The 24,964-nt window shown below is 52.3% G+C and overlaps 1 protein-coding gene across 4 annotated transcripts in view; it reads right to left on the bottom strand.

Moving 5' to 3' along the window:
* Positions 1 to 6,146: 6,146 nt before the first annotated feature.
* ARMC9 (armadillo repeat containing 9) overlaps positions 6,147 to 24,964 on the bottom strand; it is a 125,598-nt gene continuing 106,780 nt past the window's right edge. For 2 of the 4 annotated variants that reach the window (XM_036254646.1, XM_036254647.1), the window contains 3 exons: positions 21,005 to 21,109; positions 11,578 to 11,693; positions 6,147 to 6,382 (listed from right to left, as the gene is read on the bottom strand). In XM_036254646.1, coding sequence (XP_036110539.1) covers positions 6,196 to 6,382; positions 11,578 to 11,693; positions 21,005 to 21,109 — 408 coding nt within the window. In that variant the 3' untranslated portion in view covers positions 6,147 to 6,195. Of the gene's footprint in view, positions 6,383 to 11,466; positions 11,694 to 21,004; positions 21,110 to 24,964 lie in introns of those variants that run through there. The other 2 variants (XM_036254650.1, XM_036254649.1) reach the window with 2 other exon arrangements.

The following is a 24,964-nucleotide window of genomic DNA, read 5'->3' as shown; positions in this document are numbered from 1 at the left end:
ATTCTCCCTTTCCATCCTCCTCTTTTCCAAACAGATGCCCCTCCCCCACCCCGCAATGAGAGTTGAATTCAAGTGATTGACATTAAGGAGGGGCACCCAAGGCGGCATTTGTGCCCATCAGAAGTTTGGCGGGCCAGCTGGGTAACTCCGCTGTGTATAACAAGGGGGAGTGTGTCTATGAAAAGGGCCTTTGGGGGCCCTGTCTACTCTGAAAGACAGTTATTTCTGGGGAGAGAGGACTGTTCCCAGTGAAAAGCCTCAGAAATGAATTCAGCATTTATGGGAAAGCAAACGAACCGACTCTGGCACCAGAAGGCAGGTCTGGCCCGGCTGAGCCGTGGGCCCTGGGAGCCAGGAGGCCAGGGCGACGGGGCCCAGCCTGGGCTCCAGCCCACTTGCTGAGGCCTCTCACTGTGAGACCCACTTCAGGGGGTGCCCTGAGCCGGAGACCTGGCCAGCTGGGTCTCAGGCCTTTCCCGCCCTAGAGCTCACCCTCAGCCGCTCAGCGGGGAGGAGGCCCAGGTAGGGGAGGTGGGTGCCCAGGTCCCCAGCCAGCCGGTGTTGGAGGAGGCCAGATGCCGGGCCCCCCGGGCCCCCTACCTGGCTTACCCTGTCATCTTTTGCACCCTCTGCCCTACCTATCCAGGACTGATGACCCCTGCAGTCCAGGTCCCAGGTCCTTCATGCTCAGCTCCTCCCAGTTGTGCGTCCTCCCCTCCCCCTCCCTCCGACTTTCTCCACGGGGGGGGGGGGGGCATTCTGCTAGGCCTCTGCCTATTCCCATGGTGTGGACACGCCAGTAGTTCCCTTGGCCTCTAGAACTCCCGTTTCTAGAACTCCCGTTTCTGTGGGGTGCCCATCGGCGGGACCTGCGGAAGGGGGGCGGGCCAGCAGGCTGGATGCTCTGCGCACCCACACGGTGAGGGGCCGTCCGCAGGGGACGGTGGCTGCAGACCTGGGCCCTGGGACGCTGCCCTCCCGAGGCCGTCCCCAGCTCCCAAGGCCGAAGAAGCTGCTCAGTGGCTGAGGGGGCACGGCCAGGGCTGAGGTGTGGGCCTGCTCACCGGGGCTCCCTGTGGGCGCCTGATGGGGGACCTGCCTATAAAAACGTGGGCGCAGAGGCCTGGCCAGTCTCCAGGGCACAGCATCCCAGTTCAGGTACCCCGAGGCACCACCGCGTTCCGCGTGGGGCCAGCCCCGTGTCTTACTGCGGGGGGCTGGCTTCTCCGCCTCCGATACTCAGCCTCCCGGCTCGCGTGGCCAGGAGGAAGGGGCAGCTGAGCGCTCAGGGGTGGCCGGCCTGCGGCTCCTCTCCCCAAGGTCACCTCAGACCTGGGCGAAGGGGCCTGTGGGGTCACCGGGAAGGCCCCACTAGACTCTACAGACCCCGAGTGCGCCACCAGGGCCAGTCTGTGCCCGTCTGCTGCAGAGGAGGAGAAAATACCATTTCCCCCTGCCTGGGGGCTTCGGTTTGTTTTCGGAAGCTGACATCTGAGCCACGCCATTTTTCTGACTTGGTCCTCCGTCTTTCTCCCCTCCATCCCGCCTTCTCCACACTAACTGCTGAGACTGGACACTGCCCTCAAGTTACCCTGACTCACACCACCCCCAACGTGTTCACCTAACAGTTCTTAGAGTGAGTCCCTTGGGCACGTTTACGAGTTTCCTCTCCTGGTGTGGCAGCTGAGAATTCTCAGGTGACAGGTCCCCTCCGCTCTGAGGTCGTCGGGCGTGGTGGCTGCTGCGTTCCCCGGGGTGTCTCGGCACCTTGCTTCAGGCCCCAGAGAAATGCTCCTGCCTTCTATCGTCAGACACCGGACCTCAGAGCGCCTTCTCGGGACACCTCCCTTCCCTACCCGGCGGTTTCTCCACTGCCCAGGGCCCAGGGCCCCTCCCTCGGCTGGCTGGGGGCCGCCGAGGGGGGCAGGCGAAGCTCTCCCCGATGTCTTCCCGGCAGCCACTCTCCGGGCTTGGCGTCCCTGGAGGCTGGGAGAAGGAGAGAGCTCAGTGGACTTCTGTTCTGGAATCGCTTCAAGGATGCTCTTTCCTGGGCCGGGCTGCACAGCCAACAGAAGCTGCCCCGCCAGGCCAGGCAAGCCCCTGACAGGTCCCTGGCGGCTGTGCACCAGGACTCGTCTACTTGCAGCCTGGGAACTTGCTAGGCAACCCCTGATGTACACACAACCTAGGGGCTCTGCCAGGACACAGGCAGCACAGGGAGGCACAGGCCGTCAGCCCCGGGGCCCCCCAGGTTCCCCTCTGCCTCTCAGGGAAAAGCCAACAGCACATGAATTCCACACAGCAGCACGGAGACACTGAACAATTGTTTGTTTTTTTGAAATTCAAATTCCACTTGGTGTCCTATGTTTTCATTTGCTAAATCCAGCAAGCCCAGAGGTGGGGTTTTCTTTCCTCTGAGCTGCCCCAGGTGCCCGCAGGCCTGAATCCCTCAGCCCACTCCCAGGGGCAGGAACTGCCCCGTTCCCAGCTGCAGCCCTTGGCCCAGGACCAGGCCGCCAGGCCATCCTGTCGACCTTCCCAGGGGAGTGACGAGAATGCCGGCAGGACACTGCCAAGCCGCTCTCCTCGGGGCCTGCGGCCTGGGGACCGGGACTCTGTCCCCTTGTCCCACAGCTGAAGGGTCCGTATCTCAGTCAGGGCACCACGGTGACAAGTCTGGATCCGCTGCTTCCGTGTGCCTTTCAACTCTTTAAAAAAATCTCTCCAGTAGCTCCGTGGCCTGTGCTTTATCGTCAGTATCAAGTCTTTCTAGCTGCAGCAAGGGGCACAGCTCTGACTTCCAGGCGAAACCCAATGGGCGGCTTTACCTACTGGGCGGCTTTACCTACTGGGCGGTCTCCACCGAGAACCGGCTCTGGAACTGAGTTCCAGAGTCTCTGATCCATTCTTTTTTTATTTTTTATCCTCACCCGAGGACACCCTTCATTTTTTTGATTCAGATAGAGTGGGAGGGAGAGAGAGGAAGAGAGAGAGAGAGAGAGAAACATCGACCTGAAAGGGACACATCGAGTGGCTGCCACCCACACGACCAACCAGGGCCAGGGACAAACTGCAACCGAGGTACATGCCCTTAGCGGGAACTGAACCCGCGTCTCTCTGGACCGCAGGCCGACGCTCTAACCGCTGAGCCAAACCGACCAGGGCTCTGATCCATTCTTCAATGACAAGGGCCGGCTGGTCTGTGCTCCCTGCTCAGCGGCCTTAGAAGGCCCAGGTGACCAAGCCCAGGTGTGTGACAGTCACCGAGGGGAGCCACAGGCCAGTGCTGGGCCGCACGCGGGAAATGCCTTTCCAGTTCACGGCGTTACAGATGGTGTCCAGGGGTGGGCTGTTGTCCAGGATCAGGGCTTTCCCAGGCAGTGGGGGCTGGGAGATGGGTGGGGAAGTCCCCCCTCCACGCCCCCCTCCCCTCCCCCTTCCGTAGGAGAGGAGGAACTGGGCTGAGCTCTCCCGAGACCCTCTGTGGTTGTGGTTCAATCACCCTTCTCTGCGCCGGGTGCCGCCCTCACCGCAGCCTGTCACCCAGAGCCCGGAGCCGTGGGGAGAGGGCAGCCTCTGTGTGCCCCCGGCTTCCTGAGCGGAAGCCCTGTTTTCCTATCTGTTACTCCATTTCAGACGGCTGGCAGTTACACTGCAGGGTCCACCGACAGGCGTGCGACGCTGACACCCAGGACGGTCTCGTCTTCAGGGAAATGAGGGTAACTTTCCTCAAGCTACATGCTTGGCTTTTCCTCCCCGAGGACAGTTTCTTTCCGGCTTTGCGGGGCTGATCCTTTGCTTAAAAAGAATGTACTTTTTAAAAAATTTTTATCCTCGCCTGAGGACATTTTCCCATTTTTGTTCAGATAAAGTGGGAGGGAGAGAGGGGAAGAGAGAGAGAGAAACATCAATGTGAGAGGGACACAAGTGGCTGCCTCCTGCGTGACCCCAACCAGGGCTGGGGACGAATCGCAACCGAGGTTCATGCCCTTGATCAGAATCGAACCTGTGACTCATTGGTCCGTGGGTCGACGCTCCTACCACTGAGAAGACAAACCGGCCAGGGAAGAATGTACATTCTGTCCACCGGTAGGCTCAGTGGTTGAGCATCAACCCATGAACCAGGAGGTCACCAGTTCGATTCCGGGTCAGGGCACACGCCCAGGTTGTGGCCTGTTCCCCAGTGGGGGGCATGCAGGAGGCGGCCAATCAATGTTCTCTCTCATCAATGTTTCTATCTTCCTCTTCCTCTCTCTGAAATCAATAAAGGAAAAAAAAAAGAAAGAAAAGAATGTACTTTCTGGCCTCGCGTTCAGCTGATGCAGCAGTTGGAGGGGCCCACAGGTTCGTCCGGGGCTCCACCTGAGTGCTGACTGCCGCACAGGTGTGCAGGGTTCCTGAGCAACCACGTGTGGGTCGTGCTGTGGGTTCCCCCTGGGTCCCGGGTCAAGGCCAGGAGGCAGACTCAGTGGCAAGTCGTGTGGAGGGACCTGTGGCTGGGTGAGGCAGGGTGAGGCAGGGTGCGGGGGGACAAGGCAGCACCGACGGGGAAGAAAGGGCAGGAGAAGCAGGACTGCACTGACGGAGGGTCAGGAGGACGTTGGGTCAGGCTCCCGGCAGGGGGGAGGGACAGGAAGACGGGGACAGTGGGGACGGGGACAGCGCCCAGCCTGCCGCCGGCCGCCTCCTCTGCTTGCCCATCGGCACCGCACGTGTGGGCTGAGCCCGGCCGAGCTCAGAGCCAGCGTCGGCGCAGCACCCCAGGCACGGGATGCCACAGGCCGTTGGCACCCCTCCTCGAGTAGAGGCTGGGTGGCGTGAGGAAGCGATGGCGCGGCCAGACCAGCCGGGAGCTGACGTGGGCCCACCCTGGGGTGGCCATGCTGGGCAAGCCTGAGAGGATAGAAGGAAACAGAACCCACACGAACCGAATGGATGCTCACTGAGGGACCTGGGGAGAGCCGTTTGCCCAAGGCTTGGCTTCCCCGGGAACGTTCGTACGTGAGGATTTTCAAGGGGAACTGAAGGAGCTGGCCTGAGGCCCAGAGCAGCCTGGCAAGGCAGGTGAACACCCGCTGATGTGCCCAGTCTCTGGCAGGCGGAGGGCAGACAGGGACCAGTGTTCTGGAGTCTGCTGAGGCAGGAGAGGAGGTGATGGGCAGAGGGGTGTCCTGAGAAAATAGGAGCAGGCGGAGGATGGGACGCAGGGGGCTAACAGGTGCACACAAAGGTGCACACGCCTCAGGGAGCACAGCTGCTCTGGCTCCAGGTCACCCACCTGGAGGGGCTGGTGAGCAGCTGCTGCCTCCCCGGGAGAGACGCTGGGGACTGCTGGGGACGGCCAAGGCTGAGTCCCCCGGGGCTGCCCGCTGCCTTCACCCGAGGAGGCAGAATCTGCCAGGGCTGTCACTTCGTCAGGGCTAATATACATTTTTCTTGAAAATAACAATAATGTCAACATCGCCAGCAACAACGTTAGCTGCCACTTAGCCCCCCTGCCCACGACAACCTCCAGGGCTGCCACCTGGCAGGTAACAGCAGGAGAAAGTTTTCCAAAGGACAGGATCAGTCTTACAACTGATGCAAAACACAGGGCCACCCTGGCGGTCATGTTGGTAAACCTAGGGTGCTCCTGATACATAAGTTACTCTAAATGCAACTTTCTGAAGGTCCAGGCTACGGAACTTGAAACCAATTTTAACTCAATGGCATCAGGTCAAATTGGCAAAAATCGTCAGACCATCCAAAACCTCTACCCCGCAGCAGAAACCTTTGGATAAACTGAGCCAACTACCTTTTGGTGAAGGGGTATTCGTGTTTACAGCTAATTCGTGTGTATGTGTAAAATGACAGATGATCAAAGTTGGCAGAACCTCTAGAACTGTCAGGGGAGGGGACCCTCCCCGAACCCCAAACAGCCTGACTTCCTCGTGTTCTGAGACTGAGTGGCTCGAGGCTCCGAACCCGGGCTTGGAAGCCTTTGGATCCAATTGTGAGCAGATGATAAAATTTCTCAGATGTTTCTCTTACTGGAATCTGACATGCTCCTCTGTTGTTTTTCCTATTTGAATGAAAATTAGAGTCTTATCTGGCTTATTCATATCCTTTTAATTTCCTCTTGAAAATTAAAGAAAATACGTCCTAGGTTTCTGATGCAACGCATATATATTTTTTCTGGCATCTGAAAAACGCGTGTTAGGAATCAGCAGCCCTGAGCTGCCCCTGCACGCTGCCAGGCTTCTCACATGATGTCGAGACGCCAGGTTCCGAAGCACGGGGCTCGCCCCCCTCGCAGCCTGGACGGTGGGTGTTCCGCGGGGACCGATGGCAGCCGTCTCCGGCACGTTGGGATGTCTGGGGAGAAACCGGATGGTCTTCCCACCTGCAGGAAAAAGTGAAAAACAGCAATCAGCGCAGAGAGCCCAGAGATGGGCTGCTCACTACCTTGTACCATCACAAGCGAACAGGGAGAGTGGAGGTACCTGAAATTCTTTTGTTAACCTGGTATTAGCTGATATTAAACTTTTCAAAAGGTATTGGCAGAACCTAGGAAGTATCCTTACCTCGCTTGTGTCAGCCCTTATACATCTGGCGATACGTGGCTTAGACTCTTTCTGACACAAGTCTATCTTTTGGCGTCTGGTGACACGAGGCATGACATTTCAACCAACATAAGGCACCAATCTTCTGGTTTTTCTTCCGAGGATGAAGCCGATTAGCAAAGGGGTGGATCCAGTCGGAAAAGACCTGACATGTCACGTCAGGGCACGACAACAGGATTAGGCAGACACAGGACTCTGCCTGGATGGTGCAGCCTGGCCTGGCCAGCACCTGGGTGGGGGAGGCGGCTGGCAGAGACTCGTTCATCTGACATGTGTGGGGCGACTCAGTGCATCAGACCCGGGCCAGGGTGAGAGATGGGGGCAGGCAGGGTGCTCCTGGGCCAGCCTGTGTGCATGGCAGCCCTCAGCAAGGAGACACTAGCCACCTGCTCCAGCAAGGGCTGGGGTGGGGCACATGTAGCAAGCATACGCCCACCTGTCCTGGGGCCCTGAGAAAGGTTGCTCTTGAACATCAGTTTCAGCAGCAAAGACAAGCAGATAATAAACCGCCCTGAGGGGGCAGGAAATGCTGTGTGTGTGGGTGGGTGGGTGGAGGCTGAGTGTGTGGGTGTGTGTGACTCAGCCAGTCCTGAACTTTGACTTGGGGCTCGCCTGGTGCCAAAAGAGGGGGTGCTTCCTGGCAGAGGTACTACCATGAGCAAGGTGAAGAGGCAAAGAAATGATTTGCGCTGCACTGTTACAGAAATATCTCAGCACCCTAAAGACTTTGACTGCAGGGTACAAGGTGTCCTGGGAGCTTCCAGGGTCGAGGCTGGGGAGGGGTGGATTGAGAGGGACCCTGTAGGCCAGGGTTAATCACAGAAAGGACACTCCACGACGATGGGCTAGATCATTCTGTCCGTGGATGTGGAGGGTGGGCCGTGGCAGGGAGGACCCTCAGGAGGCTCTTCTGGGCCTGCGCAGGGAGCGGCTGGGGGCAGAGACGGGCCGGAGCCCGGAGAGCACCAGGGAAGGAGAGGGCTCCGCGTCCCGGGATGGGTGCTGGCTCGGGCGCCTGGGGGACTAACACTGTCCCGAGGCAGGGGCTCAGAGGACAGCGGTGTTCAGCTAGGACACTGAACTGGGGTGTTGTGGCCTTGAACGGGGCCCATGAAACAGCATTTAGGAGGAGAGGGGTGAGAGCAGGGACCAGCCCATGGGGTGGCAGGGGTGCAGGTGAGAGAGCTTCCGGGGGAGTGTCCTCCGGGGTCAGAGCAGGAAGGCCCCATGGTCTGCTGAGGTCCCGCCAGCCCACGTGGGGCTGTGAAGGGACAGGATGCCGGGCTGAGCGAGGGGGGCGGGGAGACCCCAGGAGGCTGACGCTGGAGAAAAGAGGCGTGGATGAGAGCGGTTTGGACAGGACGGGAGGAGAGGGGGGGCTAGGAGGGCGCTTGGACCAGAAGAAAATAGGCAGAGTGGGGGGTGGGGGGGGGGCATGTGTCGGATGCTGGGGTGAGGGAGGGAGGGTCCCCACATTGTACAGGGACCACTGTATTTGTTTTTATTTTCAACCTTTCTTTTCTTGATTATGTATAAAACTGGTGTTTATCATGAAAAATTAGGAAAATATATAGAATCTACAGAATGTCCTGCCCTCCCAATACCTAGACATAGCCACGATTACCATTTGGTATCTTTTTAAAAATGCAAATATATACTAAAAAAACACACAGAAAACTTGGGGTCACTGTAAGTGGCCAGTAGGCTAGATCCACATCATCTTTTTGTTTATTTACTTAAAAAAAATTTTTTTTATCCTCACCTGAGGACATTTTTCCATTTTTGTTCAGATAGAGTAGGAGGGAGAGAGAGGGGAAGAGACAGAGACAGAGAGAAACATCGATGTGAAAGGGACACATCGAGTGGCTGCCTTCCGCACGACCCCAACCAGGGCTGGGGACAAACTGCAACTGAGGTTCGTGCCCTTGGCCAAAATCGAACCTGGGCCGATGCTCTAACTGCTGAGCCAAACTGGCCAGGGCTGTTTACTTTTTAAAATGAAATTTATTGGGGTGACATTGGTTAATACGATTATATAGGTTTCGGGCTCTTCCCATGCGTTAAATAGTCTTCTAAATATCATTTTCAAAACTCTTTTCTGTGAATATATAATTTATGTAATCAGCCGCCTACTTTGGGCATTTAGACTATTTTTCATTTTATAAATAATGTGGCAATAAATACCCTCATTTATATATCTGCAAAATTCCAGTTCTTCTCAGGATAAAACCCTACAGTCAGATTACCGACAAGAACCTGAAGTTCCTGAGTGTCTTCCCGCCGCCCCCGCCCTCCACCATCTCCTGACCGAATCACGCAGACCCTCTGCCCTTCTGGGCGCTTGCTCTGTGGGATGCTGAGGGCAGGAGTCCATCTCATTATTTAAAATAATTTTAAAGGGCTTTTAAAAAAGATTTTTAATTGATTTTTAGAGAGAGAGGAAAAGAGAGGGAGAGAGAGAAACTTGGATGTTAACAGTGGAACATCGAACAGCTGCCTCCTGCACACCCCTACCAGGGATCGAGCCTGCAGCCTGGGCAGGTGCCCTGACCTGGAGCCCAATGGGCAACCTTCCGGGGCACAGGACAACGCCCAACCAGTGAACCATACTGGCCAAGGCTCATTTATTTTTGCTCCCCAAGCAATCGACCTGGCAGAGTGATACACATGGAGGGAGCTGGCTATGGGCAGTTGCTTTGTTATAGTGGGAAAGCCCACTGTTTTGGGAAAATGAGGTTTCTCATTCCTTGCAGGGACCTCGTCCGCCCACTGGGACGGCCACACATGCTCCCCAGGCCTGGAAAAAGGTCTTCTTTCTCTACAAGGCAGACCATCTGACTCAAGAATTAACGGTGCCCAGTGGTTGGATCTTATATTAGACTCCCTTCATGCTTCTCTCTGATTAAATGCCCTGAGGTCATTCTTGCTTGTGAAGTCAGGGTGTTAATAATTTTAAAGCAATTTAAAAAAAATGACGATTTGGTGTTTTCTTTCCCATGTTAAACAAGATGAATTTTATTAGTTTCTGTTACTTCTTACACTCAAAAAGATATTACATGGGGTGGGGGAAAGATATTATGTTTATAAGCTAGATTTACTCATAGTTGACACTTGGCTATATTCTGGATCAAAACCTCCCTTCCACTGAACCTCTCAGATACAAATGATATTTTGTGGCCCAGTTGGTGTGGCTCAGTGGATTGAGCATTGTCCCATGGACTGAGAGGTCCGGGTTCGATTCCCAGTCAGGGCACATGCCCAGGTTGTGGGCTCGATCCCCAGTGGGGGGTGTGCAGGAGGCAGCCAATCAATGTTTTGCTCTCACATCAGTGTTTCTCTCTCTCTCCCCTTTCCCCTCTCTAAAATCAGTAAAAACATATTTTAAAAAACAAGACAAATCACATTTTGTGGACAAGTAGGAAATCTTGATAGACTATATGATATCATTAAATCAATGCTACCTTTCTTGTGTGTGATAATGTGGTTAAGTACAGGATGTTTTTATTTTTAGGAGATGGGTGCTGAAAGTCTCAACCTTTTTTCAAACAGTTCAGCAAAAAAATGTATACATGTATATTATGCACTTAGAAAGAGCGAGAGTGAGCCCGGCTGATGTGGCTCAGTGGATGAGCATTGACCCGTGTACCAGGAGGTCGCCGGTTTGATTCCCGGTCAGGGCACATGTCCAGGTTGTGGGCCCAATCCCCAGTGGGGGGCATGCAGGAGGCAGTCAATCAGTGTTCTCTCTCATCGATGTTTCTATCTCTCTCTCCTTGTCTCTCCCTCTCTATCTAAAATCAGTAAAGAAAAAAAATAAAAAAATAAATAAAAAAGAAAGAGCAAGAGAGAGCTGAGCATGCAAAGGTGGCAAAGGTTAACAGTTGGAAGCTCTTCATTGTAACATTCTTTCAATTTTTCAGTAGGCTGAAAATTACTGGCAGGTTTAAGAGAAAAAGGCATGATAATCATTTGCATATTACTAATTGAAAATAAAAACCTTGAAATATGAAGCACGTGGTGACTGGTTTTGAAATACAATCAAAGAGATCTCAGGGCACTGGTCCGTGGCAGGTGGGCAATAGAACTTGGCAAGATCGGTGCCGGGGCTCCCCGAGAGCAGGCATGTTCTGTTTTGTTTGTTGTCGTGTCTCCGATGCCTGGTTGTTCATTACAGATGACTATGGAGTAAAACTGCAAACAACCAAACGGTGCAGCTGTAGCGGATTTCTAAGTAAAAGGCAGCATATTCTCTTGGCCTATTTTGTGGCCATGGTGTGATGGATGAATAGATACAGGTTTTCTGCCTGCTCTCTTTAACCCCTGATCGCACCCGTTTCTCTCCAGCGTTCTCTCTGCCCAGGCCACAGACGATGCTTCTTCCTGCCACACTGCACTGCGCAGCCTGGGGCGCCCCCGGAGCCCACAGGAGTCTGTCTAGGCCCTTGGGTTGCCAGGGAGACCAGAGGCTCTGGGTAACCAGACTGAAGTTTTGTTAAAGAAAGGCTACAAAGAATGAATAAGGCTTGGCAGCTAAAAATGCTTATAGTTGCTTTAAAAAGTCACAATACAAGTTGATTTAGTGTCTTAAGTGGGGTGCTCCACCCCAAAACAGAGCCTCGTGCTACCACGAGGCTGCAGGAAGAAACACCTGTCCTTTCTGGAGGCCACTGCTCCTCTGTCCTCTCCGGGGAAGTTACACTGGCCCACACTTAGCGTCTCCTGGAGAAGGGCCAGAGCGGCCCTGGAGATCCTGAAATCCAACCACTTCACCTTTTGGGAAGAAGAAATCTGGAGGGGGTGGGAACTGGGAGACTCAACCTCCCTTCAGAAACCCCCAAGAGATAAACAATAAAGAGATAAATGCTTTCCATAGGAACATTTTATTTTGATATTTTATATACATGCATCGTACACTGCAGTTAGTTAAAACGAAGCTTAACAAAGTAAATCCCCACCTCCTTTAGCCCAGACTTACACTGGGCACCCATTCCTGTGGCCGCCGGGGGTGACAGGCCGGCGCAGGGGCTCGTCGCCGCCCCGCTGCACGCTGGCCAGCCCCCTCCGCCTCGGCTTCCCCGTGTTGGTCATGATCTGTGGAAGGAAAGAGGAGAGGGGCTGGAGAAAGCGTCTGAGCTGAGCTCGAAGTAGAACTGACTACATTTAATAAGTTAATCTGCAGTGATAGGAGGCTTTGTAAATACCTGAGGAGAGATCACGACACAGATTATTCAAAGTTTCCCTTTACGTTTGCATATTACACCATTCAGCAGTATAAATTTTTAAAAAGTCAAACATGGGGAAAAAAGGAGACAAGAATAGTTGAATACAGTAACATCACATTTCTGGAGAAGGAAAAAAAAGACAGATTTGGCTTCATGAAAAATTAGTATTTCCACATATATAGTACATTAAAGATAAGTATTTCCACATATATAGTATATTAAAGATGAGCCGAATTAACAGGTAAACTACAGACTGAGAAAAATATTCACAGCAAATTTAAGTGAGTAAAGGTTAAGTTTTTGATTAGATAAGAAGCTCTTACAACTTAAAAAGTAAAACACTGCCCGGCCGGTGTGGCTCAGTGGATTGAGCGTCGTCCCATGGACTGAGAGGTCCTAGTTCGATTCCCAGTCAGGGCACATGCCCATGTTGGGGGCTCCATCCCCAGTGGGGGTGTGCAGGAGGCAGACGATCAATATTTCTCTCTCATATCAATGTTTCTCTCTCTTTCCCCCTTCCCCACTCACTAAAAAAATATCAACTAAAAATATATATATAAAGTAAAACATTAAATAGATAATTGGGCAAAGAATTCAAAGCCAAGTTACAAAACAGAAAATATCACCAGACAAAGAAAAATGATCAACCTTACAAGTGAGGAAATGAATAAATAAAATGGAGTCACCATAGTCAAGCCGCTAAATTACTAAAATCAAGTAGGCTGAGGCCTGAGAAAATGACTCTATTCTTGCTTTAACTAGCCTGGGAACTTAAACTTTTGAACTTTCCAGGCCTGCATCAATGCCTGGATATACATCAGACCTCCAGATAACCCTGTTTACCCCTGAAGGACTGAGGAAGCATGTTCATGTATCCAGACCACCTGACATCCAGTATCCAGACCATCAGTCATCTAGAGAATTATCTCTGACCAATCCAGAGGCTAAGCATGCAGGGCTGATTCTTTCCGAGAGCGTACTTCTTACTGTAAGAGCCTCAGCTCTTCTTTCTTCTTTGGCACGCTGGGTATTGCCTAGTTGTGTTTCTGGTTTGCAAACCCTAAAACCCTTGAATAAATCTTTATCATTTATTTGCAGCCAAAGCCTCCAGACTCTGAGTTTTTCAACACAAGTAATCAGAAACTACAATTTTACCAAAAAGGAATCATTTTTCAATTATTAAATGAGTCACAATTAAAGAAATGATCCCATCCACTGCTGGCAGTAGTGTAAAACGCTAGCGGCTAGAAATCTGAGACAGCTCTTTTGGAAATACTTCGGCATTTATATCAAGAGTCATATAAATGTTCATACCCTTGGGTGTCAATCCTACTGAAAGAATCCCAAATATGAAAAATGTTAAATAAATAAAGTTCCTTGTTACAAAATTATTAAAGAGTAAAACTGGAACAATCTAACTGTCCTAGTAATAGGGGAATAATTAAGTAAAACATGGCATATTCATTTGAAATGTTACCTGGCCACTTACAATAATAAAGACTAGGTTATAAAGAAAATGTTTATTTAAAACATTAGATTGTCCAGTTGGTGTGGCTCAGTGGTTGAGTGTCGACCCATGCACCAAGAGGTCACTGGTTTGATTCCCGGTCAGGGCACATGCCCAGGTTGTGGGCCTGATCCCCAGTGGGGGGCATGCAGGAGGTGGCCAATCAATGTTCTCTCTCATCGATGTTTCTCTCTCTCTCCCTCTTACTTCCTCTCTCTCTCAAATCAATAAAGAAAAAATAAAATAAAAAAATAAAAGTTAAAAAAAGTCAGGTTATAATACTGCACATAAATGATGCTTATGCTAAAAGTATGCGAAAGAACGGTAAGGATTTATTGAAAGATACTCAGTGATTGCAGTGGCTACATGGGAGAGTAGAACAAAGAATAAATTTTCTCCAACTTCCCAAGTTTTCTGTAATATGGTTATATTATGTTAATAATTAAGAAAAGTTGTGTAAAACTGGTGAACCCTGGACAAAGTCTGTGGGTAGCTCTGACATCATTTTCTTGGTTTGGGACCTCTCTGTGCTATTTTTTCAACTTCCTGTGAATCTATGATTATTTCAAAGAAAAAAAAATTTTTTTTGAATGGGAATTACATCTTGATTTCTTAAATTTACTGAAAAGTTATTTGAGTTTACTGCTATTTGAGGTAGGGAGAAGAAAAAAAAAGGGCCACTTTCCCATGAGAAAGCGTCAGTAGGCCTCGCCTGTGTTTGGGGACAGCTGGCAGCAGGACAGCGGGCGGGCTGGGCCCGAACGTGCACTGGTAAGAGGACTGGGGAGGGGAAACGACAGGAGAGAAGGTGGGAGGGAGGCCTTTCCCGCTGGAGAGGATGGAACACAGTTAAGCTTTCCAAATAAGAACTGAAAGAGTTTTATTTCCCTTTGCACCGCATGTGAAATGTGCAAGGAAGAGGCTGTTTGGCTGCAGTCACTTGGTGCTGCTGTCTACCAGCCCTCACCTGCCTCCCCTCGGCCCCAGGCTCATCCCAGAGCAGCCCGACGGCCGAGTCTCAGCAGCACTGTAGGACCTCCTGTGCCTTCTCTTTCCCCGTATGCCAGTCCCAGTCAGAAGACTTGGGTCTTTCCATACAGGGCAAGAGGCTCGGTCGGTCAGGGGCTCCTAGGAGCGGGAGGCAGTGAAGGTGTATGTTCTCTCGAGTCTGTTGCCAGCCTTCTCCCTCCTCCTCCCCACTCTGCTGTCACTCTGAGCTCGACCCTCCGCTCCTTCCTGGAGGAGAGAAAACACATCCCTTACATTTGAGCTTTTCAGCCTTTGGAAAACCCAATCGGCCAAACCATGTCCTTAAGATTTCACAGACCTAAGAAACAATTTACAGTGGGTGGTGTTCATCCCCGTCAGTGGGCAAGGAAACGGAGTCTCCTTGTGGGACAGAATGGTCTGGGCCATTGTCAGAGCAGCCGAGCAAAGGTTGGTGAAGAGGGGAGGTGTGCAGGGCAGCCCCGTTTCCATCCCTTACACCTGCTGAGCTTGCAGCATCGGCGGAGGGCCGTGACACTCTGGGACCCTCAGTTGCAAAGGAATCTTTCTGAGCTGGAAAGATCCTAAACAGCATCTGGTCCAACAACCTGCTGTTTATACTGAGTTCCACAGAAACGCTCAGGGGCTGTTGGGAGAGGAGAGAAAAAGGGTTCCTGGCATCCACCTTACTATCCAGAGGAACTCAGCTTTTATCCATTACAGATGGAGATTTTGTTCAAAAGAACAACAAAATCTGCCCCTAAATGTTCTGCTGCTTAAAAAATGCAACTCATGATTTAGCTGAATGTAATTTATTCAGTAGTAAAAGATGGTCAACACATGTCAGTTTAGGTAAAAGATGTATTTTCCATTTGACCCAGTGATACCGCTTCTAGGAATATACCCTAAGAAGCCTGAAACACCAATCAGAAAGAATATATGTACCCCCATGTTCATAGCAGCACTATTTACAATAGCTAAGATCTGGAAACAGCCCAAGTGTCCATCAGTAGACTAATGGATAAAAAAGCTGTGGTACATATATACAATGGAGTACTATGCAGCGGTAAGAAAAAAGATCTCTTATCCTTTGAGACGACATGGAGGGACCTGGAAAGTATTATCCTAAGTGAAATAAGCCAAGCAGAAAAAGACAAATACCACATGATCTCACTTATATATGGAATATAATGAACATAACAGTCTGAGGAATACGGTAGACCCAGAAACATGGAAGTAAGGCACAGACTGACATCCCTCAGAAGAGGGGGTAGGGGGTGGGAAGAGATAAACCACTGAACTTATATGCATGTATACATAACCAATAGACATGGACAACAAAGCCGGGGACGGGGCGGGTGTGGGGTGGGGAGGGGGGTGCCAATGGGGTAAAAAAGGAGAAACATCTGTAACAAAAAAATAAATTAAAAAAAAAGATGTATTTTCCATTTACTAGTTTTTATGAATCACTTAAAGAAATGATGACACATTATAAAGCAGCATGGATTTTTGTAGGGATTGCAGGTACTTAGTATATCTATCTACTCACACAGGAAATAACCTGGAAGTGGAAGCAGACATTGCTAACTATCCACCCAATCTTCATTCTCTCTTTCTTGACCAACAAAATAAGCTACTGATCAAAACAGATCCAGAGGCATGGAAGTAGGGGACTGACTGACAAACCTCAGAGGGAAGGGAGAGTGGGGGGTTGGGAAGAGATAAATCAAAGAACTTATATGTATATATGCACAACCAGTGGACACGGACAGTAGTTTGGAGAAAGCAGGAGGGAGGTGGGAATGGGGAGGAGGGGGGAGTCAATGGGATAAAAAAGGGAGGACAGCTGTAATACTTTCAACAATAAAGATTAAAAAAAAAAAAAACTTTCCCAGACTCCCTTGCAGCTAGGGGCCATGTGACTCTGTTCTGACCAGTAAAAAGTACGTGGAGGTCACAGATGGAGCTTTGGGAAAAGCACTATAGAGGAGTGCACTTGGCTGGCCTGCATGTTTGGCCTCCCCCCCACCCCACCGACTTGGTCATGAATCTGTGCCAGAAGCTGCATCCATCACATCATGAACAAAAGGTTCAAGCATGTGGATGAAGGGCTGATGCCTGGGGGCAGAACCACCGTGGAGCTAAAGGAACTAAAGTCTCCAGGCCCCAGAGGGGCCCCAGCATTGTTTTTATAGGGTCATATTTTTGTAAAATTTGCAGAAGTAGGATATTTTAACTATGATCACTTAATACTACTGTTTTCTTCTACTCCGATTTTCCTTCTGCTGTTTCTTTCTACATGACCAAAAACTAAGTGTGAGGCAGGAAGAAAATTTTCTAATCTATCAGTAAGAAAACTAGATCAAATATGTTACAGGAAGGACTGCCTTACTTTTCTTTGCTTACTCTACAGAGAAACTGCCAACTCATTATATATGTAAAAATAACCAAAGGATATACAATAAAAACTATACAGAAAAACATACAAGGTGTGCTGAGCAGCTAGTTCATGAAAACATTGGTTTTCTGTTTGTGGTATCTGTCAGTTCCACAAAATCTGAATTTGTCTGTGCTTTCTTTTCTCATCTAAATCAAGTATTCACTTTTATACCTCACTTTGTATTCTTTTATCTTAAAAGAGTGCCTCTGAAACCCTGTACACTGAAGGTCCCACAAAGTCTGCATTTACCCTTCTTACTGAAAATGCAGGATTTGCTGCTGCTTGCCTCCGCTTCAAGAAAAGGTCACACTAGCAGCATTTCCCCATAGTTTGTTGGGGGCATTAAATTAAGTGGAATCAGGAGTGTGAAGCAGTCAGCACCATGACATGCGCCGAACTAATTTAAGATATGCCTATCGCTGTCGCTGACAGTAACTAAACAATGTTTAAATTTCAAAATAAAAACAAGAAACAGATTCTCTGATTTTATATATAAACCTGTTTAACCAAGGTGATGAAGACAGTTAAATTAGGGCATTCTTTTGTTGTTGTTTTGGTTAACCCTCACTGAGGATATTTTTCCATTGATTTTTGTAGAGAGTGGAAGGGAGGAAGTGGGAAAGAGTAAGAGAGAGAGAGACATTGATGTGAGAGAGAAACATCGATCAGCTGCCTCCTGCACGCCCCCCACCAGGGATCAAGTCCAAAACTCAGGCAAGTGCCCTGACCGGGAATCAAACCAGGACCTCTCAGTCCATGGGATGACAACACTCCATCCACTAAACCACACTGGGCTGGGCGAGTTAGTACTTTTAAAATCATTGGTGAGCACAACAACTGGTTCCTAGGAGGTGCAAGGCAGGCCTAGACTGTCTTTAACCCACATTCGGTAGTACAGGACTTGGAGAAACCCTCAGCTAGCTCTGATGTCACAGGACAATCCTGCCAACTTACTTTCCATTCCTCACTGTTAAGTATATCCCTTGCCAACAGCACAGCTTTATCTGCTCTGTGTCTCCTTGCATAAACTTCTTGACATAACAGCTTCAACTTCTTTGGCATTCTGCTATGTGATAGGCAAATGGCACCAGTTCAATAAAAACTTTTGAATATAATTTTCTGACACAATGTTTCAAAAAGTCATTATGTTTGAAATGATCTTTAAAAATCTACTTAGTCCATCCAAATGGGAGGCATGAATCATGATTTCGGGGCACGTATTCCCCAGTGAAATATCTTCTGTTTTTGGCAGGTTCCCCCATTTGCATTTGCCACTAGGGCCAAAGGCATGGCAGTAAGACCCGTCTTTTGAAGTCACTGACCCAGTGCAGAGGCTGGCAGGCTGGCAATTTCACACCAAGATGTGGTGACTGAGTGCAGGTTGGGATGACTAATGAACAAAGACAGTGATGTAACCTCTCGGTGATCACTGCTTGACATTAAGTTTCCTAATAGAACTTTAAAATGTTTCTACTATGAGATCCCACGGGGACCTGGCATCGTGGGTTGAACGCTGGCCCCCATGTGCTAACCCCTAGAACCTGTGCCCGTGACTTTGTACGGAAAATAGTTATTGCAGATGAACTCAAGTTGAGGATCTTGAGGTGAGAGGATCATCCCAGGTTATTCTAAATCCAATGACAAGTGTCCTTGTACGAGATGAAAGAGAAGAAGAGACAAGAGGAGGAGGCAGTAGGGATGGAGGCAGGGCTTGGAGTTAAATAGCCACGAGCCTGGAACACCTGGAGCCACCAGAAACTTCGGGCGGAGGCGGCTGCGTGGATATCTTGGTTTTGGATGTCTGGCCTCCAGAACTGTGGGAACACGAGCCTCTGTTGTTTTAAGCCATCCAGGTGGTGGCAATTTGTTGCAGCGGGCCCAGGAAACAACTTAAACTTGGTCCTCACGTCTGGACAATGAATTCTTTCTGCGCTTTATTCTTCCATTCACATCTCCACCGAAAAGTAACTGACACCAAGATAAGCAAGCAGATGTGGTGCCTCACTGCTGGTTTCCATCTCCTCCGGCAGGGACAGGCATGCACCGAAGGAGGCTCAGCACTGCCTGCTCAGTAACACAGCACTTTTCCGAGCCATGAACCGGGTTACTGACGGACCCGAAAGCTCTCCCTCTGCCTCGCGTCTGCACGACCAAACTCGTCCCAGCTCGTTAGGACCTTGCTCCTGTTGTGGTCACAAGTCCTGGCCGTGCCCCGGAAGGCCTCAGCCCTGCACCGCTGTGTGGAGGTGCTGCCAGGTGCCCCGGAAGGCCTCAGCCCTGCACCGCTGTGTGGAGGTGCTGCCAGCCGTCCAGCCCGGCCGGCTTCAGGCTTGTGCCAGCCAAGCCACTCATGCCTCCTGACCTCGTCCGCCTGGGGGCTGTGTCTGTGGGGAAGTCCCAGCACAGGCCCAGACAACCACCACCCCTGCCTGCTAAAGAAGCCCCACCATTTGGCTGGTGTGGCTCAGTGGATTGAGCGCTGTCCCATGGACTGAGAGGTCCCGGTTTGATTCCCGGTCACGGCACAAACCCGAACGTGGGCTCGATCCCCAGTGGGGGGCATGCAGGAGGCAGCCAGTCGATGTTTCTCTCTCACATTGATGTTTCTCTTTCTCTCTCCCTTCCTCTCTCTCTAAAAGTAAATCAATAAAAACATTTATTAAAAAAAAAGAAGCTCCACCAACTCACCTCCCGTCTTCCTCATCACCTGCCCACGAAGCAGGAGAGTGCTGCTTTTAAAGACGCAGGTCCCATCTCACGGAGCTGGGCCTTCCCTGACAAAAGCCTCGTCAGAGCCCAAGACCCAGACACCCCGGGACCTGGATGCCCTCAAGCACCTCCCACCTGACCGAATGTGAACTGAGCCTCCAGCCAATTCGACTCCTTTGGTCCTCGAGACATTCTGAGGACAGCGATGGGCAGCGGGCCTTGTCCAGGACGGGCGTGGTGGGCACTGTGCCCAGCCTCCTCCGGTCTGCTCCCTCGCACTCTTGCCTGCTACAGTCTATTCTCCGCAGAGCAGCCAGAGTGAAACGGAGGTGAATGTTATAAAACGTAAGTCACAGGAGTCTCTCCCCTGCTCTGAGCCCCCCAACTCCGCAGCTCAGGCAGAGTGAAGTCTCAAACCCCTGCCTACAGGGCCCCAGGGCTGGGCCTCTGGCTGTCCTCCAACCTGAAGCTTCACCGCGAACACCGCACTCCAGCCCGGGAACCAGGGCCAGGTGACCAGGTGCCCAGTGCCCAGGGAGAGGTGACGAGGGCCTGGACGTGGGGCGGGGCAGCGACGGGAATGGCCAGGCGCTTTCTGCGTCTACTCACTCCTTCAAAGGCTCATGACAGCGGCTCCATCCCTTCCCTTCCCAAGTCACCGTCTTTGCCCTTCTGCTCCAACTCCAACCCTCATTCAAGGACATCTCAGGGGCCACGGAACTGACCCCGTCAACCACCGGCTTCAAACTTCCCGGGGCTCCTTTCAGTGCCAGTGCCCTTCACTCCCGTCACTGGACTGTCCCCCGACTGAACCTTCAGGAACCTGACACTCCAGCACCCCACCAGCTCACCCCCGTGCTCTCTCATCAAGGGGACCCACAGGCCCCGCTGGACACTGCACCCTGTCCTGGCCAAAGGGCAGCTCCCTCCTGACTCACGCCGTCCCTGTGAGGCTGCGGGGTGGTGAGCAGTGGCCCTCAGAGGCCAGAGCGGGGCCCGTCCCGGACGCACGCCACAGGCTGCTCAGACGCTGGGGCTGGCCAGCCGTCCGCCCTGAGACACGTCTCCCTCCTGTCTTCTGTGGCTCTGCACCCTCCTGGTTCTCCTCAAGCCTCTGACTGCTCATGTCTGCGCTTCTCGGGGCCCCTCGTCTTTCCCCCACTCCTGCCATGCCGGCTCGGCCTCGCCCCCACTCGCCCCCACCTTGCCTGCTCCCACGGTTTCGGCCGCCACCTGTGCCGATCTTCCGCGCCCCCGCGCCTTCCGTTCAACAGGCGAGGCACGCGAAAATGAAGAAGCTGATGGGCAGACCTTCAGATATGGAGGCCCCTGGCCCGTGCCCGTCAGCCACGTTCTAATCCCTCTTCTGCTCACCAGCAGGTCCACTTGAGACTGGCAGCCAGGCCCCCTGGGAGCAAACCGGCTAACGCAGTACCCCAACACCAGCCCAAGCCTCGGGTGTTGTGGCGAACACTCGGTCCAGCAACGGTCCAGCTCCCTTCTCTTGAGGACCCCAACCCCTTCACGTGGTACTCACGCCCAAGTACTCGGTGGTCAGTAGCTTCTCGCCTGAGAGTTCGCCCAGCTGGGGCTGGATCAGCTCGTCTTTGTCCAGATCGGCTTCCATGGTGTCATGGTCCTCCTGTGTCAAGGAGACAGGGGTGAATGCTCTGGACCCCCTGCCACTAGTTTCCAGAATGGGGGGGCCCCCAAGCAGGCACATGCCATGGAATGAGATGGCCTTAGCCCGACCACAGCAACGTGCCGGTCTGCATGTCAGCGGGTCTCAGGGCAGTGTGCCTTCGGCTCCCAGCCTCTCCAGGAAGCTGAAAGGGAGAAATGCCAGCCTCCTCTTTAGGAAGCTGGGTGCTACCGAACACTTCCGCGACCACAGCTGTGAAGAGGTCCAATGAGACGCTCAACGGTCTCGAATGCATCAATGTCAACATCCTGGCTGAGGCATGAACACTATGGTTTTGCAAGCTGTAACCATGCGTTGGGACTGGGTAAAGGGTACATAGGATTGTTCTGTATTGTTTCTAACAGTCGCATGTGAGTCTACAATCATCTCAAAATAAAAAGTTCCAACTGTAAAAAGAGATGAGTAGAGACAAAATAAGAGCCTATATGAGATGCTACGCACCTGCGTATGACCATGTGCTGGCTGAGCCCTGTTCTCAGTGCGGGGGCCCTGTGGTACTTTCCCACCCCCGCCAGGTCTCTGGAGAGTGTGCTGTCCTTTGCAGGTGACATTATAAAGATCAGTACAAAAAACCAGACCTTCGTCCGACCTCTGACGGAGGCACTGACTGAGGCAGGACTTGTCCACGTGGACTCAGGGAGCCGGCTGGTGTGGAAGTGGGAGAGGGGGATGGGTGGGCCCCGGAGGAAGCTGGCAGTCCGAGTGCTGGTCCAGGCTGGGGGTGGAGGGGTGCCATAGGCCAGTACGCCCCGGCGACAGTGATCCCTGAGATCATCTAACTAATCCTTCCCCTGATTCCTTGTCCACTCAACACCCTGTAATTCGGCTCCTCTAAACTGCCAACAGGAAGAGAAAGCTCTATCCTGCAGACATGAGCACCCTGTTTTATTTCCAAACTAACTTCCAGTCATTCTGGATGCCCAGTCTCTTGTGAATTTGGTTTATCTGAGTCAGTTTCCAAGGGGTCTCGAGGCTCAGGTCCCTGGGAGCACCGCCTCGGGGCGGGCTGTCGGGGTCAGGTGCAGCCCTGTCTCTCCAGGCCCACTTTAGGCCACAGATAGTGCCATCTGCCATCACTACAGTGTCACCCAGGATGGGCTGTCTTAAGAAAAGGGGGTTTGACTTATTGTAGGTGGTCCCCAAAGGCAGACCAGAGCCGGCAGTCTCCGGACCAACCTGGCCTTCCCGACCGTCAGCCAGTCTCACTGGTGGCACGGGCCGTGGGGACTCGCGCCGGCGTACGCTGGAGAGTGTTTACGTGACGCCTCTGATAGAGCCAAGGGGGAGCCCGCCTTCCGTCCTCTCTCACAATGACTGTGTAGACCCTTACATTAGCATGGTGTCTGCTGTGGAATCACGCCTGAGAGAGGTGACAAGTCCATGGTGACAGCCTGGCCCTGGGGCTTGCGGAAGCCCCTTTCTGCCCAGATCTTTTTGACTCGGCCACTTGGGGCCTGCAGAGATGCCTGTGTCTGAGGAGGCCCAGGCAGGACTCCCCGGGTCTTCCGAGGCCTGAGGGTCCCCAGCGCCTGGTGGAGACTGAGCTTGAGGGGCAGAGAGCATGAGGAAGAGGCCACAGCAGCACCCGGGGTCCCCGGTCTCATCCCACTCTCCTCCCGTCCCGTCCAATCACGAGAACCCCTGCGGTCCTCCCCGGAACACCGTTCATGGCCATATCGTCTGACTCATTCGCCACAGCGGGGGAGCCGCCTTCTCCTCCTGGGCTGCACCTGAGCGGGAGGCCCAGCCAAGTGGCAGCTCCTCACCGTCCTGAAATTTCACTTGGGGACCCTGGAGGGAACGCGGCCTCAGGCCCAGCCTGAGGTCAGCACTGGGGCAGCGAGGTAGGATTTATACGCGGCCTTGGCTTGGAGTCCAGTTTACTATAACACCAACACCTCAGTGACCAATAGTGTGTACAATGTATGATTATTTCAGGAAAATGACTGCCCCTTGTCAACAAAAGCGGCGGGCTCTGTGGTCAGAGTGAGTGGCGGGGTGCTCTGGGCAGTGGGTCATATTTCAGCTCTTTTCCAGGGAACGGAGCCCCGGAGGTACCTGCTGAAATGGGCGTATGAACCACGACTTCACAGAGGCGCTGGCAATACGCCGCCTCCCTGCCAGGGTGGAATCCGAAACGTGAGGAAACAAAGCAAATGTCCACATTCCACTGCGGTGGAAAGTACACGGTCGGCGGCTCACCGGTCGGCGGCTGGCGGGAGCTCTTCTCTCCCCTGGACGGCAAGTACTTGCGCACGACCTGCACGGGCGGGGCGGCCTGTACACGCGGACTAGTGGCCACAGGGACAGCCTGATCTAGTGCTTGTTCAGAACACAAGTCCGCAAGAGATTTAATGTTGAATTTTAGTTACAGCAAGTTGATTTTTTTTTTTCTTTAGAAGTACCATAAAGTTAAGTGTTTTGGTAACTGATAGGACTTTCCTAACCTCCAAAACCACAGGCCAAGTTCTGCTCTTGGTCCCTAGCACATACAACCCTTTGCCAAAAGTGAAGCCGAGTTGCAACCTGCTGAGTACGCGTGGGGCTAGAGAAAGAACCTGGCACCCGCTAGCCACGCGCTCCTGGGCAGTCTGCTGACTCGGCCGCTGTGTCTCTGTTGGCGAAACACCGTTGGTGCTTCCAAGACCAGCACGTCAATGTCAAACGCGTACATGTAAGAAAGCAGACGTGGAAATCATGCTTCGGTGGACGGTCCCGCCTGAGACCGTTTGTCCCGAGGCTCTGACTCGGAAGCCACGCTCCTGTCAGTGCCTAGGTCTCCCCATCCAGCAAATGGGATCATCTTGCCGAGTCCTTTAAAATCATGACCTGCCGATGGAGAACATGTCTTAAGTTCTCGGATTCTGAAAGGCCCTATCTGTATAGATACAAGCAAGTCACTGTCGTGGTTTTTCTAAGAAACGTTCACGTCGGGGAAGGGAAAGGAGGTGTCGCAGGGCTCCCGAGACGGGAAGACCGACAGTAAACTGAGCTGAGCCGGCAGAACTGGGAAGTGCACTGTAACAAAGAGGCGCGAGGGCTCAATTCAATACTATTCACCCCGTTTCCAGCGACACCTGGGAAACTATCGGTGGCAGGAAGGCGGAGGGACCCAGGAGGTGTGGTGAGACGTGTAAGCAGAGAGCCCATCGAGAATGGTGCCCGCTGACGGCAGGCACGTTTGCCAAGAGGATTAGAACAACTGAGGATGTGTACGAACTTCTGTGCAACGAGCAAACCTAGGACACCTTCGGGGACACTCACGGCTCCAGCCTTGCATCTGGGAGAGAGGCCACTGTCTCCCCAGTTTCAGTGGGAGGGGCTTCCCTCGCCTCACACAGTGCAGCCGGGGGGCCAGGCCCCCGTGCCAGGGGCGTGGAAACAGCCCCAGCCGCATCGCTCACTTTCCACATGAAACATATTTTTGCAATCTACTCAGCGAAGGAAGAGGTGATGAATAAGAAAATACTTTCATAAACGCCTCCTTGGGGTGGGGTTTTAAATGCCATTGTTGGGAAGGAATTTTGCTAAAATGACTGGCCTTTATGTGCTCCAGCGGAACGCATCGGGTTACGACAGGCAGCGCTGGCGATAAGTGATCACCCCAGGAAATGAACGCTCGGCGGAGAGGCACCTGAGGTGACACGAATGTGCGCGTCTCACCCGCAGCTTCGCCATGGCTGCTCGGTGATCTGATGACCAGATGCTTAACTGCAGGCTTGAGACACATAATACTCCAGACAAACCAGATTCTAAGCAGCTGGCCTGAAAGTAAAACGAAGGTTAACCACTAAA

The sequence above is a fragment of the Molossus molossus genome, unplaced genomic scaffold (genome assembly GCF_014108415.1).
Source record: "Molossus molossus isolate mMolMol1 unplaced genomic scaffold, mMolMol1.p scaffold_m16_p_11, whole genome shotgun sequence".
NCBI lineage: Eukaryota > Metazoa > Chordata > Mammalia > Chiroptera > Molossidae > Molossus > Molossus molossus.
The sequence above is the reverse complement of the archived record's forward strand: the minus strand, read 5'-3'. Positions and strand labels throughout refer to the sequence as shown.